The sequence below is a fragment of the Sipha flava genome, unplaced genomic scaffold (genome assembly GCF_003268045.1).
Source record: "Sipha flava isolate LNK unplaced genomic scaffold, YSA_version1 71_pilon_pilon, whole genome shotgun sequence".
NCBI lineage: Eukaryota > Metazoa > Arthropoda > Insecta > Hemiptera > Aphididae > Sipha > Sipha flava.
In genome coordinates, this window is record NW_020273611.1 from 2028845 (window position 1) to 2044623 (window position 15779).

General features: G+C 31.5%; 1 protein-coding gene across 3 annotated transcripts in view; it reads left to right on the top strand.

Moving 5' to 3' along the window:
* LOC112692209 overlaps positions 1-15779 on the top strand; it is a 53803-nt gene that overhangs the window by 35256 nt on the left and 2768 nt on the right. For 2 of the 3 annotated variants that reach the window (XM_025566809.1, XM_025566808.1), the window contains exons 2-4: positions 6781-7680; positions 10752-13942; positions 15293-15719. In XM_025566809.1, the coding sequence (XP_025422594.1) occupies positions 6856-7680; positions 10752-13942; positions 15293-15719 (4443 nt within the window). In that variant the 5' untranslated portion in view covers positions 6781-6855. Of the gene's footprint in view, positions 1-3735; positions 3891-6780; positions 7681-10751; positions 13943-15292; positions 15720-15779 lie in introns of all 3 variants that reach the window. The other variant, XM_025566810.1, reaches the window with a different exon arrangement.

Consider the following 15779-nt stretch of genomic DNA (forward strand, 5'->3'; position numbering starts at 1 on the left):
ACAGTTTTGGTAATTTATATTAAATGTTGAAAATGTTATATATGTATATAACATTGCCTATATTCGCATGTTAGTATATTTCATTTTTTCGTTGACACTTATATGGAATTACGGTAGAATAAAATATTTAATTATATTATAATATATGCAGATATGTTTTTAGTTACTATTAAGGGCATGTTTCTAACATGGTGGGTAATTCGAAACGCTCGTATGTATTTGAATTTATAATTTCGACTAAAATGTGTATAGTTTCAATGCCTTCGTACGACTTCAGTTGTCTTAACTGTCTCTGAGCCACCAAACTTGTTGACGAGTATTGCATTCCATTGTTAGAAAATATTTAATCATCGGAGATTCCATACGCACTCACGTGACCGTTACCATGACAACTGCAAATTAAAATAAAATATTGACAATAATGAAGCTGCGCGATAGTGAGATGAAGGAGGACGGTAATGAAGTTCTTTCTCTGAAGAAGCTATTGATCGCCAATGTTTTTAATGTACCATTAAAGACCTTTACTTTCGGTATTATGGTTATATAAGCAGAAATCGCTTTAATTCTCCACATTTTCCGCAATCTTGTACAATTTTTATAACAGCAATATGATTATTGTCTTTATTATTTATTGCATTTTTTAAGACCAAGTTTAATGAATGTGTTCCAATCAACTAATTCTATAAAAATCCAATCGATTGAATAAACTAGTTATATAATTTTTAAATTCAAGTAAAGTGAAGGTGTAATAGGTTTTTGATTCTTTTAGTGCATTTTCGAATTTACCTATACTTTGTAATTAAATCTAAAAATGTCTATTTTCGTTAGTACACTCGCGTAATTATCATGACTCCAGTTAAGCTTAAGGGGAGGAGGGCATGTATATTATATCCATAAGTATAAATGAAATGTTTTTTTCTTGTAGGCATACAACATCGAGTATATTTATGGTTGTAAATCGGTGTACTTCGATACACTGAACTTGCAAATTAAAACATTTGATTTTCATCTATACTTGTATGAGATTAATTATATATATGATATACTTATGCAATATAAATACGCATACATAAATATGTTAAAAAAAAACTGTTAACATTTTTGAATATTCAAATTCGAGTGGTTGCGTGAATATAGATCGGTTTTTTAATTATAATTTGCAGCCCGAATCGATGCCATCGGTGTGTTTATCGTGGGGGGGAAAGTGATATATTCGAATAAATGTGTTCAGCCGTCGTGCTATCCGTACAATTGTTTCAACACAGAAAATACCGAATAACCGAGTACGGGAAATGTCCTTACATTAAATCGACAACGGTGTTTGAAACTTCGAAGGAAACAACTCAGTGGGGAGAACGCCTACCCCCAGACTGTTGCAATTTGCATATGCTCTTTTTTTTAAATAGTATATCGGTTCAGTACTATAAAAAAAAAAAATTAATCGATTATATTATTAATTATCTATGACAGCACCGTGTCGTAATTATTATTTACCATTTCGTCATCACGAGTCGGGTGCGCGCAGTCGTACTAGACTTTTTTTGGTGACCGTCCGTACATGTAGCGCTCTCTAGCCGCAACAAGCTGTACGAGCAACACCTCGACTAATACAAACGTACGAACGCGCCGCTATATCGCGCTAGTTAATAGCGTTTGCAGACCTTGTCCGCAATTGCGATCTGAATACATACTACTACCTCACTGGATAAACACTTCATACCCCATAGAGTTACTAGGTTTCGAATTTAATTTTTATTTTTCCAATTTTTTTCATTTTCATTTTTATACGAATTAGGAAGACTTTTTACGTGGTAAAACTATTTTTATTATTTATTTATTAAATTTAATTCAATTTTTTAAATGACAGGAGCTGTAAATATATTATAGTTACAAATGTTAGTAATCTTAAACGTTTTCTCGCGTTATGTAAATTTGAATAAACTAAAGTACAGTCGTTGCCAGATAAATTGAGACGGCGGCGGCGGCGCGATAACGGAAAACCAGTGGTCCTCCGTATTTCAATATTATTACTGAAAATATATCAATAAACCAACTATTGTTACAAAAAATATTTTACGATATTAATTTCAAATCATATATTCTGATAATAATTTTTTATTTAAGAACAAAAAGTAGAAATTGTAAAATAATATAATTAATATAATAATAACACATAATATTAATAATATGATGAAATAATAACAACATCTATATGCATTATTATAAACAAATATTGTTGATACGACTGAAGTGCTTGCGCGGTCAAAACACACCGGGTTAGGTTAGTTGTTTTTTAGCAGTGTAGGGCAACCAGAACGGGAGAGAGAACAGAAAATTCTGCAGACAATTTTTTGCACTAAGCCGGGTTCGAACTGGTAACTGCGCGCGTCGTAGCTAACTGTAAGACCTTTGCACCACATTATCAGCGACTAGTTTGGGCTACACTTAATGAAAAGCGCCGCCGCCGCCGTCTCAATTTATCTGGCAACGACTGTAAAATCGGAGTCAAATGCGACCTGTTAAAAGTTTTCCCCTTCTGGTCAGAAAAAAAAAATATCAACATAATTAAATACTCTACAAGATAACTTCGTTTTTCCCCGTGAAGCCGATTTTGTGATTTTGTGATTTTCCATACGGCAACTACGTGAATGTCTCACATAATTCCCCCTCCACCTACAACCCACCGTGCCACGTACCGTACGTTCATTTTCATTCTATACATAAACTGGTTTTGACAGTGAATGTCCGTCGCATTATGAACAGTTCATATAATAATAGTAATAAAAGTAATAATAATATATAATATAATTTTATCTCGACAAGTCCGACTCTCTACAACGTGGATACAATATTATAATCGGTGAGAAAATCCGTATAGTAAATGTGCGCTTACATTTGGGATGTGATCGTAAACACACATTAATTCTAATACTAATATGAAGTTTATAAAATCATGATCATTCAAATAAATGGACTACGGGGAAAAGTAGATTACATTTTTTTTTTCGCTGATCTTATAAAAAGTGCATTGTATTATCAGAATTAATTTTTTTGAATTATTTCGTACTTTATATCTTAGTTTTTTTTAGTTTTGACCCATAAAATTGCAATACTAAATAGCTAAGGAATATTAACTGTTATTGCTTCTCCCCATAACCCTTTAATTTTTTTAAAAATTATATTTGCAAATTTACTTTTAATATTTTGTATTAGTGTAACATCGACTAAGGAGAAGTCTTGTACTACATTTGCGAATGTGAAAACCGTTTATTTAAAATTTGATCAAATTATGACCGATTAAAAATTAAAAAAAAATCAAAAAAAAATTAGTTCATATAGTAGCAGAAATTTCGTTGAAATATTTTGTAAATTACTGAGTAACTACCTATAGAATGTTATTATACTATATAATTTGCTAATATAAGGTACTTGTTAAAAGTTTCATATCACTACTATTTGTACTTTAATTTGTACATGCAATCAAATTGATACTTGCTGACGAAAAAAGTCGCAATTTGCAGTTGCGTTATTATTATTGTTAATGGAAGATGTATAATCAGTTTGGGTAAATCTTTTTATATGATTGTTATTACAACACATAAATATGTATATAATTTTGTATTATATATTTAAATTATTACATAATATATTATATAATAATTGTATAGTAATATAATAATAATAATAATAATATATTGTTATATATTATTTAATAATGTATGTAATCGTATACAGCTGTGGTCACATTGTTTGCTGTAATTGGTTACGTCATACTACAGGTAGCCTGTAGAAAATATGAATAATTACGGGCGACGAGTGTACAGTCGTGTTATACACGCATTCGCACAATAACGGACCTAAACACACCAACTCAATGGTCAACCACAGAGGTTCGATTCTTTTGCACACATTTACCTTTTTTACGATTCGATTTTGAACATAACAGCATATTTTCCTTTTCACTTTTATAAAGGCTTAGTATTTTCTGTTTTGCACAGGCATGGTTGAAAATGTATATGTGTGTTTATAAATATTTACTAAACTAATATTATACATTATACTAGTGGTGGTAGAATTTCAGTCCGATTTTCGTTGTGTAAAGATTTATTTATATATATATATATTTATCAACAGTTTTATTTTTTAATTAATTCTAAATATTTTCCTTTTGTACCTCCTTAATAACTGTCTGCTTTTTTTTTTTAAAAAAGTTTATGATTGTATTGTTTATTGAATTAGTTTTTAAATCAGTTTCACTTTGAATTTCAATAATTATTTTACACAAGAATAAAATTTGTTGTTATATTATTTTTTTATAATCATAGTAGTATCTGCATATAATAATAATAATAATTGTAAGTATTTGCAAAAAATAATAATATCAATAAAATTATGTATTTGTAAATAATAATAATAATCAATGTTGCGAGTATACAATTTTCATCAAAAAACAAAACTAATATAAAATATAACAATTGCATTTTTAAAATAATCCATTTTGTAAAAAAATTAAAATAAAACTATTACACTTTAAACCAGGACATTTAATCCATTACACTATCATACAGATATATATATATATATATATATATATATACATTTTACACTAGGACAAAATTTGAAAAATAAATATAAATAAAACGACATATTGTCATATTTAAAATTAATATGAAAAAAAATGTAAAAAAATAAATATTCGGCAAAAATTTAAATTATACTATTTTTATAAATTAAAATCTGGAAATCGTTCCATTTTTATATCCATTTGATTTTTGACTAATAAATAATTCTTCTCTTTCGCCGTCTTTGATAATATTCCAGTACTTCTAATTTTAAAATAAATATCACATTAAACATTTTTAGGACTTCAATAAATTAAAAAATATTGGGATGGGTTGAAAAGAACATTGAATTAAATTTGAAGTGAAGTGCTTCTCAACTGTTAGTTACATACATATATCAATCATGTATCCCTCTTTTTTCGTCGAGACACTACTTGTGTAATCCTATTTTTTCGTCGGGATACAACTCGTTAACTACGAAATAAATTTATAAATTTATTTTAAAATTAGCGTGTAACTTCTTCATCGCCCCACGCAAATACTTTCATGCGCTGTATATTTTGTACAGCAATGAGTTTTAATCATTCCGTACTATTCGCGGATTCTATCCGGTTTCGCCGAGATAGTCCTATTTTAATTTTATTGTTATTATTGTGTAACTCATAGCCCACAGGGCAACACAATTATAAGTAACAACAAGTACAGTTTATACCTAATATTAAAAAAAAAGCCAAGAAAAGGGATCTATTACCTCATAAATCGCCACTTTGAGAAATCGTCTGATTTTGTCGCTCAACAATGCTGGAACTCTAATTTAGCTATTTAATAAACTTTACTGATTCAAATATTCACAGAATTCTAACTCGGGTACTCTAGGATTTTCGATTAATGTGCGGTGGCGTTTATTACAATAGTTGGTATATAAAAATTATAAAATCCGAGTAAATTAACTATAGTTTATTATATTGTTCATATACAATGTAATTTATTACAATTAATTTATTATTAGGTACTATCAATTGTACATTGTACAATAAATGATAAACGCATAAAAACCGTAGTACAACGAAAACCAGTATACTTTGGACTGATAAAGAAATTGTTTTGTCTTGACTGTTGGAATCGAGCATTCTATTTCGATAAAACGCGATTAGTCATGACTGGAGTTGAATGAAAAGCAAAATTGTTTTCTTTTTACTATAACTTATTACTGTGCTGGTTTTCACATTATTATATACGTTTTATTTTTAATTGGTCATAATAAAGCTGCCTATTGATTTGTCTCATTTTTTAAATTTTTTGCTTAACATACCTAAAAATTAATTTTTATTAATTTTTATACTTCCAATTTGTTTAATCCTATTTTGTGAAATTTTGGGTGACAAAATCAAAAAAAAAAAAAATGGGAAAGTCGATATAAAGAAGTATGTAACGAATTAAAATCAGTTTTCGAAATCCTTATCGTATCAATAGATCAATCAGTATGTTGGAAATAGAAAACGTCTAAATCTCTATATTACGCGTGTGATGGAAAGCAAAAGAAAATCATGGCTTGCAATCTCCTTAGCAATTTTACTATTTCGATGTGCGGTTAACCTAGATTTAAGAATGTTTAAATCTTGTATTCGTCAACTGGAGCCCATACATTTCGCGGTCGTCGACATTTCTTTAATCAACGACAACGTTGATAAAAACCGTAACGAAATAATAATAATAGTACTATACATTGCACTATGGTATTTTGCCTTTATAAAAAATTGCTTCATGCGTATATTTTTAAATTTTTTGTTTTAATGCTTAGCATGCTTTTAATATTTACATTAATTGTACGCATACCAATTATTAGTAGTAAACATTTGAAAATCAATAATCGTTATTAGATAATTCAATAGATTTGACATTCATTGAACAATTTTGTTTACACTCAATCAATTTTATTTAATTGTAGTAAAATGATTAGATTTTTAATGTTATTAGATATTTATATATATTACACGCACACATATTGATATTTGTTCATGTATATAAGAAAAAGTATATACATCATTTTACATTTTTCATATATGTACCTTTGATCGTTTTGAATGTGAACGATTTATTATTTACCAATTATTTTTAAAACCGCTCAAAAGAATGGAAACATTTCGTATGTTTTCTTTTGTATTAATAATAATATAATTATTTAATCGTTATTTCTCTTTTTTTTTCAATTTAATAGGACCAAGACGATAATTCGTCACGTCGTCAACGTCGTCGAAAATCACTGAAGCCGAGACAAAACAGAAGGGCAACAATGTCAACTTCATCTTCAAAAATGTTTTCACAACCGTTATTACCGACACGGCCCCAGCAACAGTCGCAACAACAAGTCCAACCGCCGTCGTATCCTCCGTCGGGGATTATTGCGACCAACGAGTACGCTCACACCGAAGTCGACAGGAACAAGAAACTTTTGGAATGGGAACTGTCGAAGTTGGGAGCCGAGGACTTGCGGTCACATGCTTGGTACCACGGTGATCGTGTGGATCGCAACGAAGCCGAACGATTGTTACGGCAATGCGTTGCCGAAGAACACGGTATCACGGCGGCCGCGACTGCTACTTCCGCGGCTGCCAACGACGCGGTGGTACCACTGACGGGAGGACAAGACGACAGCGACGAAGTGGGCTCGGACGGCCTCGAGGACGTGAGCAGCGCGAGTAGCGAAGGCGATTTCCCACTGGACGACTTTCTGGACGGATTGGTTGACGAAAGCGGTAACGTGCCCGATCCGTTCACGGCGACCACGACCGTAAAGGCCGCAGCACTACTCCTGCAGCAGCGTCGCCGCGCGGACGTGTTGCCGACAAAAAGGCCTGTGCACCCGAAACGCAATCGCAAGCATTTTTATTGCTTCTTAGTCCGCGACAGCACTAACGTCCAACCGCCAGGTCGGTACGTTGTTTCATGTCTGCGAGTCGACAAGTACGATAACGAAAATTACGACAAGAACAAACCGCAAAACCATGCGAGTAACATCGGCGATGAACGAAAACGAAATAAATTTCTTCGGCGACAACTTCAACGACGCCAACGCAGGCAACAACGGAGACCTATACTACATTTTGTAATCAATGAGGTAAGTAATCGTGTTACAAATTATTGATAGCGCGTATTTAAAGCTGTCCCGATTCGATTGACTAGTCTAAATCTTAAACTGGACTGCAAATAATGAAGACATTAAATCCCATTGAATAAACATAACTATGCATATTCGTTTAAAAATAAAAATTAATTACCAATTAGCGTTTTAATCCGAATGTGTCACATGTTGAACATGTTAGATGAATAGGTACGATTTCTAAATATTCAAGAATAGAAGTTTTTATAACAAAACTGGAATGCAAACCATATTTTAGTTAGTAACTAGTTGATTTTTTTTCTAACCAAGTTTTCAGTTGAAAAACAATAACATGACCAGGGTTGATAATAAACACATATAAAACGTATATATTTTTTTGAAATTCATTCTTGAAAAATATTAAATAATTTCAACTTCAGATTTTGAGTTAGATTTTTTATTTTTATTCTTTGCACAAAAATTAGAAGTTGGTAAATAATTATTTATAAATATTTGTTTACAATTTTCTTTTTTCATTCTTTCGAATAGATACCTAACCTAACCTATCTATATAAATATAAAATTATTAAATATTCCTACAGACACAGAATATATTCATATTTTCAAGTAAAATTTAAATGTTATCAAGTTAATAATATGTAATATTTGTATACATATAAAACAAAAAGTATTTTTTATATTTCCTTTAATTTAGTTATTTAATCAGTTGATGTGAAAATCAATAAGAATATGACTCAAATCTATTTTTCCAATGGGCATTATTAAATGCTATTTTATTTTATAGTTTTATTGCCGAATGGGTTATCAACACAGATGTTGTTTCATTTACATCTTTTCTTCTACTACTTCAATTTATTGCTAAGTAAGTTTTAAATGCATTTTGTGTAGGTATCAATGAAAATCTAAACATTTAAAATGTAGTTTTTCGCAATTTTCGAAATTTTCGAAATTTTTTTGACTTTACTCATTTATAAAAACAATTTTAACTATTTTTTCAATTTTTTCACATAATTTCACTTTTTTAATTCTTTTTTAACGCTGTTATAAAAATTTTATGAAATAAAATTCTCAAATTGTTTTAAGCCTGAAGTACAAGATGTATTTATTGATGTATGTTGTCTATGTATCTAATTTTATATTGATATTATATGTATAGTCAAAACGATAGTTTATTTTTAAAATCGTATCGATTTCGTCATATTGCGATTATAGGATTCGACGTATTTACAATGCGAATAGATAAAATAATATATTTAACACAAAAAATATTGAAAAGTTCATTAAAATTACAAAAAAAAAAAAATACCATATTTGAAACCATAAGTATAATAAATGATTTATTGATTGGAGATAGAAAACTGAAGGTTTACCTGAAAATTTGACGGTACGCGATTTAGTTTATCTTTAGTACGCTCCGCTTACATCAACCAACGTAGGACGATGTTTTTTTAAGTAAAAAAACTTACTGACTCCAAACCGTAGAACATTGGATTTTGAAAATTTAAAAAAATTACTTACAGTTCAATGCAACAACATTTTTAAGTACATATTTTTTTATACTTCATATATACATGCTTATAAATTGCAACTAATGAGTCAGTGATATATAATATATAAATTACACAATAAGTTAATGACATAAAATAAACCTAATTTAATGAATTATAATGAAACGTTATTTTTTTAGTAAAATTTTTGGTATATTTTAGTGCATTACTGCAAACAATTTTACTACTTTTTTACTACTACAACCCGGTCCGTATTTAAAAATTATGCATTCCCGGGTATATAATTTATGCCCCCCCCTCCCAAAAAAAATAAATTTTAATAATATAACACTTATTATTTCGTTCTTAATCGAGATTCTTTAATATTAAAATATAACTTATAAATGAAAATCGTTTAATACTTTTTTTAATTAAACAAAAATAAACAAATTATAACATAATAAAACATACAATTTCCTTTTTTTTTAACTAACAAATTATAATATAATAATAATTTTGGTACCGGTTTTGAGTAGTTATTTTAACCTGCTGATGCCAGCGTAACTCACCTGAATTTCATCACTATAGTTTTGATGTTTGTTAACTGTAATAGTTTCTAAACCGAGTGTTATAATTAGGGATGGGCCGATACCACTTTTTACCGATACCCGATATACCGATATATACAACCGATATAAAACCGATACCCGATATTATAATCACAAATAGTTTTCGCGGTATTGGTTCAAATATCGATTTTGAAAATAAACCGATACCGATATTTCCGATACCACCAATATCGGCCGATACCAAGTTCGGTAAGTTCGGCCGATATCGGTTCTAGGATCGGCCCACCCCTAATTATAATAATAATATATATAGTGTTGAATTCTAATGCGTTGACTCAATGACCTTATTAGTTATTTATATTAATAACAAATGTGATCATGACAATTATGGTTTATAATTAATTACTCACCAATAAACCAAAACCTTTTTTTTCTCGAATCAAAAAAATAGAATAAATTTGTTATTTTATATGCATAGAGCCTTTTATTATGAAACGACTTAATTATTATAATAAAAGCATTAAATGTACAATTAATTAAATAGTATGTTATTATTTTTATTATTATTTATTGGAATGATTTATAATGATTATGAATGTTGATAAATATTGTAATGAGACGGTTGATATTGTATTGAATGAATGAGTGCGTCAATATCAACTAAACTGAATAGTATTTATAATAATACGATAGAAACCACATAAAAATCTTTCTTCACGTGCCATCTACGAGATTTCCAACTACCACTAATATTGCGCGTACCACAGGTTGAAAATCGCTTACTTATAGTATCATAATTTTCTGGCATTGAATTAGCAGTCAATACATACACAAAAAATGTAATTAAAATATATAAATACTTTAAATACTATTTTTCAAATTTAATAAAATTCATCATTCGAACTTGGAAAAATATTCAAATGGAAGTACTTGAAACTCTAACCTTACTTTTATTCGATCTAAAACATTGTATTTTATACTAATTTTTTTTTTTTTTTTTTTTTGTATATAGATTGTTTTACAACCTGGGACGGTATACGAGCGATCGCAGTTTACTTTTGGGGATACTTTACCAACTATGGCAACCACTATTTCTTCAAATTCAACAATAAACAGCAGCAATGGACGACAATATCAGCCAGGATTTGATAGCATACCTCATCTGATCAGATATTATGTCGGAGGTGCTGATGACAATGCCGTACTATCTTATGGAGGAAATGATGCTAGTATTAATTCGTTGTTTCCCCAATTATCGCATACTGAAGTGCGTATCCGTTATCCATGTAACCGACGATGTCCACTGACAAATATCAGTTCCACGAATGAGACCAAAAACCAGTCCTATGTTCCAGCTGTGACAGATCACAAACAAATACGACAGCATATACCTGCTTCATTAGCTGATTCAAACAAGATTCCTACAAGTAATTCTACTTTTTCTCCAGCAGAAACTCTTTTGTCACTTCAGAATGTGTTTCACCAGTGGGATGCTTCATCATCAACACAAAATACTTCACACTGGAGGCAACTATCATCGTCGTTTCGATCGTCAAGTCGAAGAACTCCTTCTGCGACAGTAACTTCGGCAACAGTAACTTCGGCAGAAGCCTGCAACCCTATTGAAAATACAGAATCAGCTTCTACAAATCTATCACCGAACTCAACTCTGCCACGTTCATTAACATCATCTCCCGGCCCATCTAAAATAGCCACACATACATTATCCTCAGTATCTTCATTATCAGCACAATCCATGTTATCCACAACTCTTCCACACTCATTTAAAACTCCTCATCCGCCGGCCTCTAAATCTTCATCAACCTCAGGCATATCGAACACTACCTTGCGTTCTACAACATCATCTTCTTTTAGCAATTCATCAAGTGTAGTACCTCAAGTACCCGATTCTGATTTAATAATATCAACATCCTCGGGTTCATTGAGTCTTGCACAACGCTCTTCAATTACAGTTTCTTTAAATAATCAACCACCAATAAATAAAGAACCATCACCATTAAGAAAGTTTAGAATTCCAGATAAATCGTTGACATTAAATGATACTCCGGATCTATTTGAACAATCAACGAGTAGTATGTGTTGTTCTAACGTGGGTAAAAGTGAAGAATCACGTATAGATATAGATGCTGAGATAGCGGCTGCCTTGTCTGCTGTTGGAGATGACTGTGGAACTGCTCTTGACGATATGCTTGATGATCCCTATCCAGTTACCGTTCGATCATCGTTTGCTCATGTGAATACTGGTAGTGACTATCAAGGTAGGCTTGGAAGCCATCAGATTGGATCCGAAAGTCATCGAAGTAGGCCTAGAGACCATCAAAGTAGAATTGATAGTTATAATGCTATGGTTGAAAGAGACTACTCCTTATGCGCTGGTCGTTCGGTAATTCGTAGTACAAGATATCTTACAAACAACAACTATGAAAGCGATCGTCATCAACTGGAGCGACCAACATTATTACCTTTTCCGCAAAATCTTTCTTCGCTCCTCGATTCTCCGTTATTATATTCTCCTCCTCCCGTATTATCATTGGACTCCGAAATGGACCATAAACCAAATCATGAACAATTAAAATTCCAAAATAAAGATGATAAGAATTCACGACCTTATAAACATCATCCAATTGGTGCAGCTGGTAGAGAACTGAAGTTTGATAATACTATGGACATTGAAAGATTTTATGAGGAAATCGGTGAATCTATGCAGCGTCGTAAAAATAGTATCAAGAACAATCGCGAGATGGAAAGACAGACATTAAAAGAATGGGCTGACATGGAAATAGAACGATTAATATGTGAAGGAAGAATGAACCCGGACGAAGATTCAGATACGGAGGAAGTAACACATGAACCAACTGATGATGAAGATTTCGAGATGTGGCGAAGCCGGTGGAGTAGCTCAATACGAAGTAAATTTGATGGAACGCCGGAAGAACGACGTAGTGAACGCCTAAATCGACGAAGGGAACGGTTTATCGAAGCTCGAATAAGTGAACTACGGCAGCGAAGTTTATTTATACAAAATCGAGTATCAGCCGTAAATCACTTGACTAACAAAAACCTATCAGAAATTGGATTATCGGAGGGATTCTCTACAATGAATAATTATCCAGGATCAATTGGTTTAAATGTTCAGAATAGAACTACTACTGAGACACGTGCCTCTGGGAGCTCTATTCAGTCATCAAAGATTGACGGAATAGTTAAAAAAATGGTCAATCGTTGGGTTGGTGCCGGGAACTCTATCAGTAATATTCCATCTGCTACAGTGACACGTGAATCAAATAATGACATTAGCATAATCCAACAAAATATGGCAACGCGACGGCCAAGTAGTAAGAAATCAAGTACCCAGACATCGGGGGAACATCAATCATCATTGGAGAACAATAGTCTATCAACGGAAAAATATCCCCATTGTACTCAAGTGAATCAGACAACGATTGTCGGTCAAGGTGACACTGTTAACGTGATAAATGCCAACAAACCTAGTACCTCAGCTACATACACACAACATACTAGTATCGCTACTGATACAATCGTCTCAGAAATGGAGAACAGTTCTAGTAGATCGGACACTGTTGTTTACAAACAGGTTGGTGATTATGAAAACATCGGTTCATTAAATGACAATCGTCGGAAGAAAAACAATGACATGAATAATGAACAGTGCATCGATTCGATTGAAAAAGACAGTATATTTTTAGACGACATGAAATATTGTAGCAGCTTAGAAAGCAGTAACAATAGCAACGGCAGTCAGGACTTCAGTGCAGCGGAAGGTGTTGACTATGCGAATATCGTCTCTCGCGTCACTGATAATAACGAAGAAATTGACTACCAAAATGTCGATAAAGACCACAAAAAGCTATTCAACCAAGAAAAACGACAAAAATTATTATGTAATGATAATGAAGACGGTGCACCAGTAGCGACTGCTCTGCGAGCTGTACATCTCGCGATAATTGGAGATCCCAAAGATGAAGGCACAACATCATCAGTAGCGGGTACTGGTCGGTTGGCGGCAGCATTGTGTAATGCTGATGGTCGATCCACTGTACTACCGTATCGGAATTGCACGGAAAGCGAAAAAGAAGAAAATTCTATGGGTTCGTGCCCACTACAACTTTTGGGTCAACCAGGACCAGAAGGACGCCGTGCCCGTTTGGACGTGATTGAAAGGTAATAAATGAATGTTAGACTTAATAGTGTTAGAACTAATAGTTATTGTAGAGATTTGTTTTTTTTTCGCATTACTACACTCGTTTTCTTATTATATTTATTAATCTTTGTAAAATTAAACTATATTATATTAAAATTAAATATTTAGAATTTTTCTAGGAATTTTTTACAAGAATTTCATTTTCATTTCATTTTTATTTCATATTTTGAGTTATTATATCTTTTTGAGGATTTTTTATATTATTATTATAAGTTGACAATTGAATTATTACATTTTTATAAAAAAAATTGTAAATATAAAACTGAAAATTGTGACTGATATAAACAGAAGTATAAAAATAACCATTTTTTTTATACAATTGGAGTTTTATACTTAATTACTAATAATTAAATAAACTAAACATTTCTTCTTTTTTGAGTCATATGTATGTCCACAATACATATAAAAGTATATGATACGTAAATATTACTTTTTTTTTTATATAAATATTTACAATTATGATTCTATATTATGTTATTAATTTTTATTTAATGAAGTTACTATTTATTTTTTAACGGGAAAAAAATAATATATTTGAGAATATATTATATGATGTGCATTGAAATATTTTAAACTAAATTTTTATCATAATATCACAATTATTTTTGATCATTATTGAAAATATTAACTGAGAAAATGAGTGTATAAGTAGATGTTTATTAGAATAAAACAATTTTTATATGGTATTTATTTTTGTAACTGAGAAAAACTAAGGTGTTCTTTTATGTTACATTGAATACATCTAATCTATTATCAGATATATTTTTTAGCCAAGGGCTAATACTACTGTCCACGATCAAGTCGTTAAAGTGTTTTTTTATGAACTACTTAAGATCTATATCCTCATTTCGTCAAAAACGTCTAAGTTAACGCCATTTATGAGGTTATATTGAATCCAACAACTTTGATTTTGATTTTGGTTCTTTTCACCTAAACAATTTTTTTCGTATTTTCTTAGGTAAATGTAGATGCCAGCCCTTTAAATATTGTGACCTGTTGACTATGCAGTTTTTCTTTGATTTGATTTAGTCAATTAAAGATTGACGAGTCTATAGGTATTTATCCTATTAATCGCCTTTTTATGATTAAGTTCATGATTGGCCAACAATCCAAGAATGATTTGAAACACCAGTTGAACAGTTTTATGAAGTGGTCCTCGGTAACCGGTTAAAGTTTTTTTTATTTTATGTACAGTAGCTAGAATTTATTTTTATATTATTATTTATTGTTATATTGAGTATTAACTTGGGAAAACTACGCGGCGGCTGCCTGCCTGCTCCATGTTGTGTGTGTGCGGCGTCGTCGTTTAGGTTTGCGTGTCTGCAGTACCTAGTCGCAATGACGGTGATTGTGACGCCCTGTCTATTACTGATTGGTAATAATACCAAAAATCCGAAGGATGAACACTTAGAGTGGAGCTTGGAAGATGAATACGAATACCGACGTCGGAAATTTTATTACCGGTGTGCTGGTATTGGCAACTGGTATTTTTCCGATGCCGACTCTGATGACGATGACGATGATTATCAACTAACAGCTAATTCTGACTTTGACTCTGGTTATATATTACCACCAAAAGAAGAATGGGCAATCGAAAAGCGTCATTGGTTGGATTTACTTAATCAACACAGGGCCACCGCTTTGGACAAGTGGATTCGGACGGCGGCGGATACCAAACAAGCGGTAGGAGACGTGTATGGTTATCGGGCTCTAATGTCGGCGCTGTGCTCTGATAGAGTAATTATCATTGTTTTTATTTCACTTTTATATAATATTTATAGCAACATAAAATAGTTT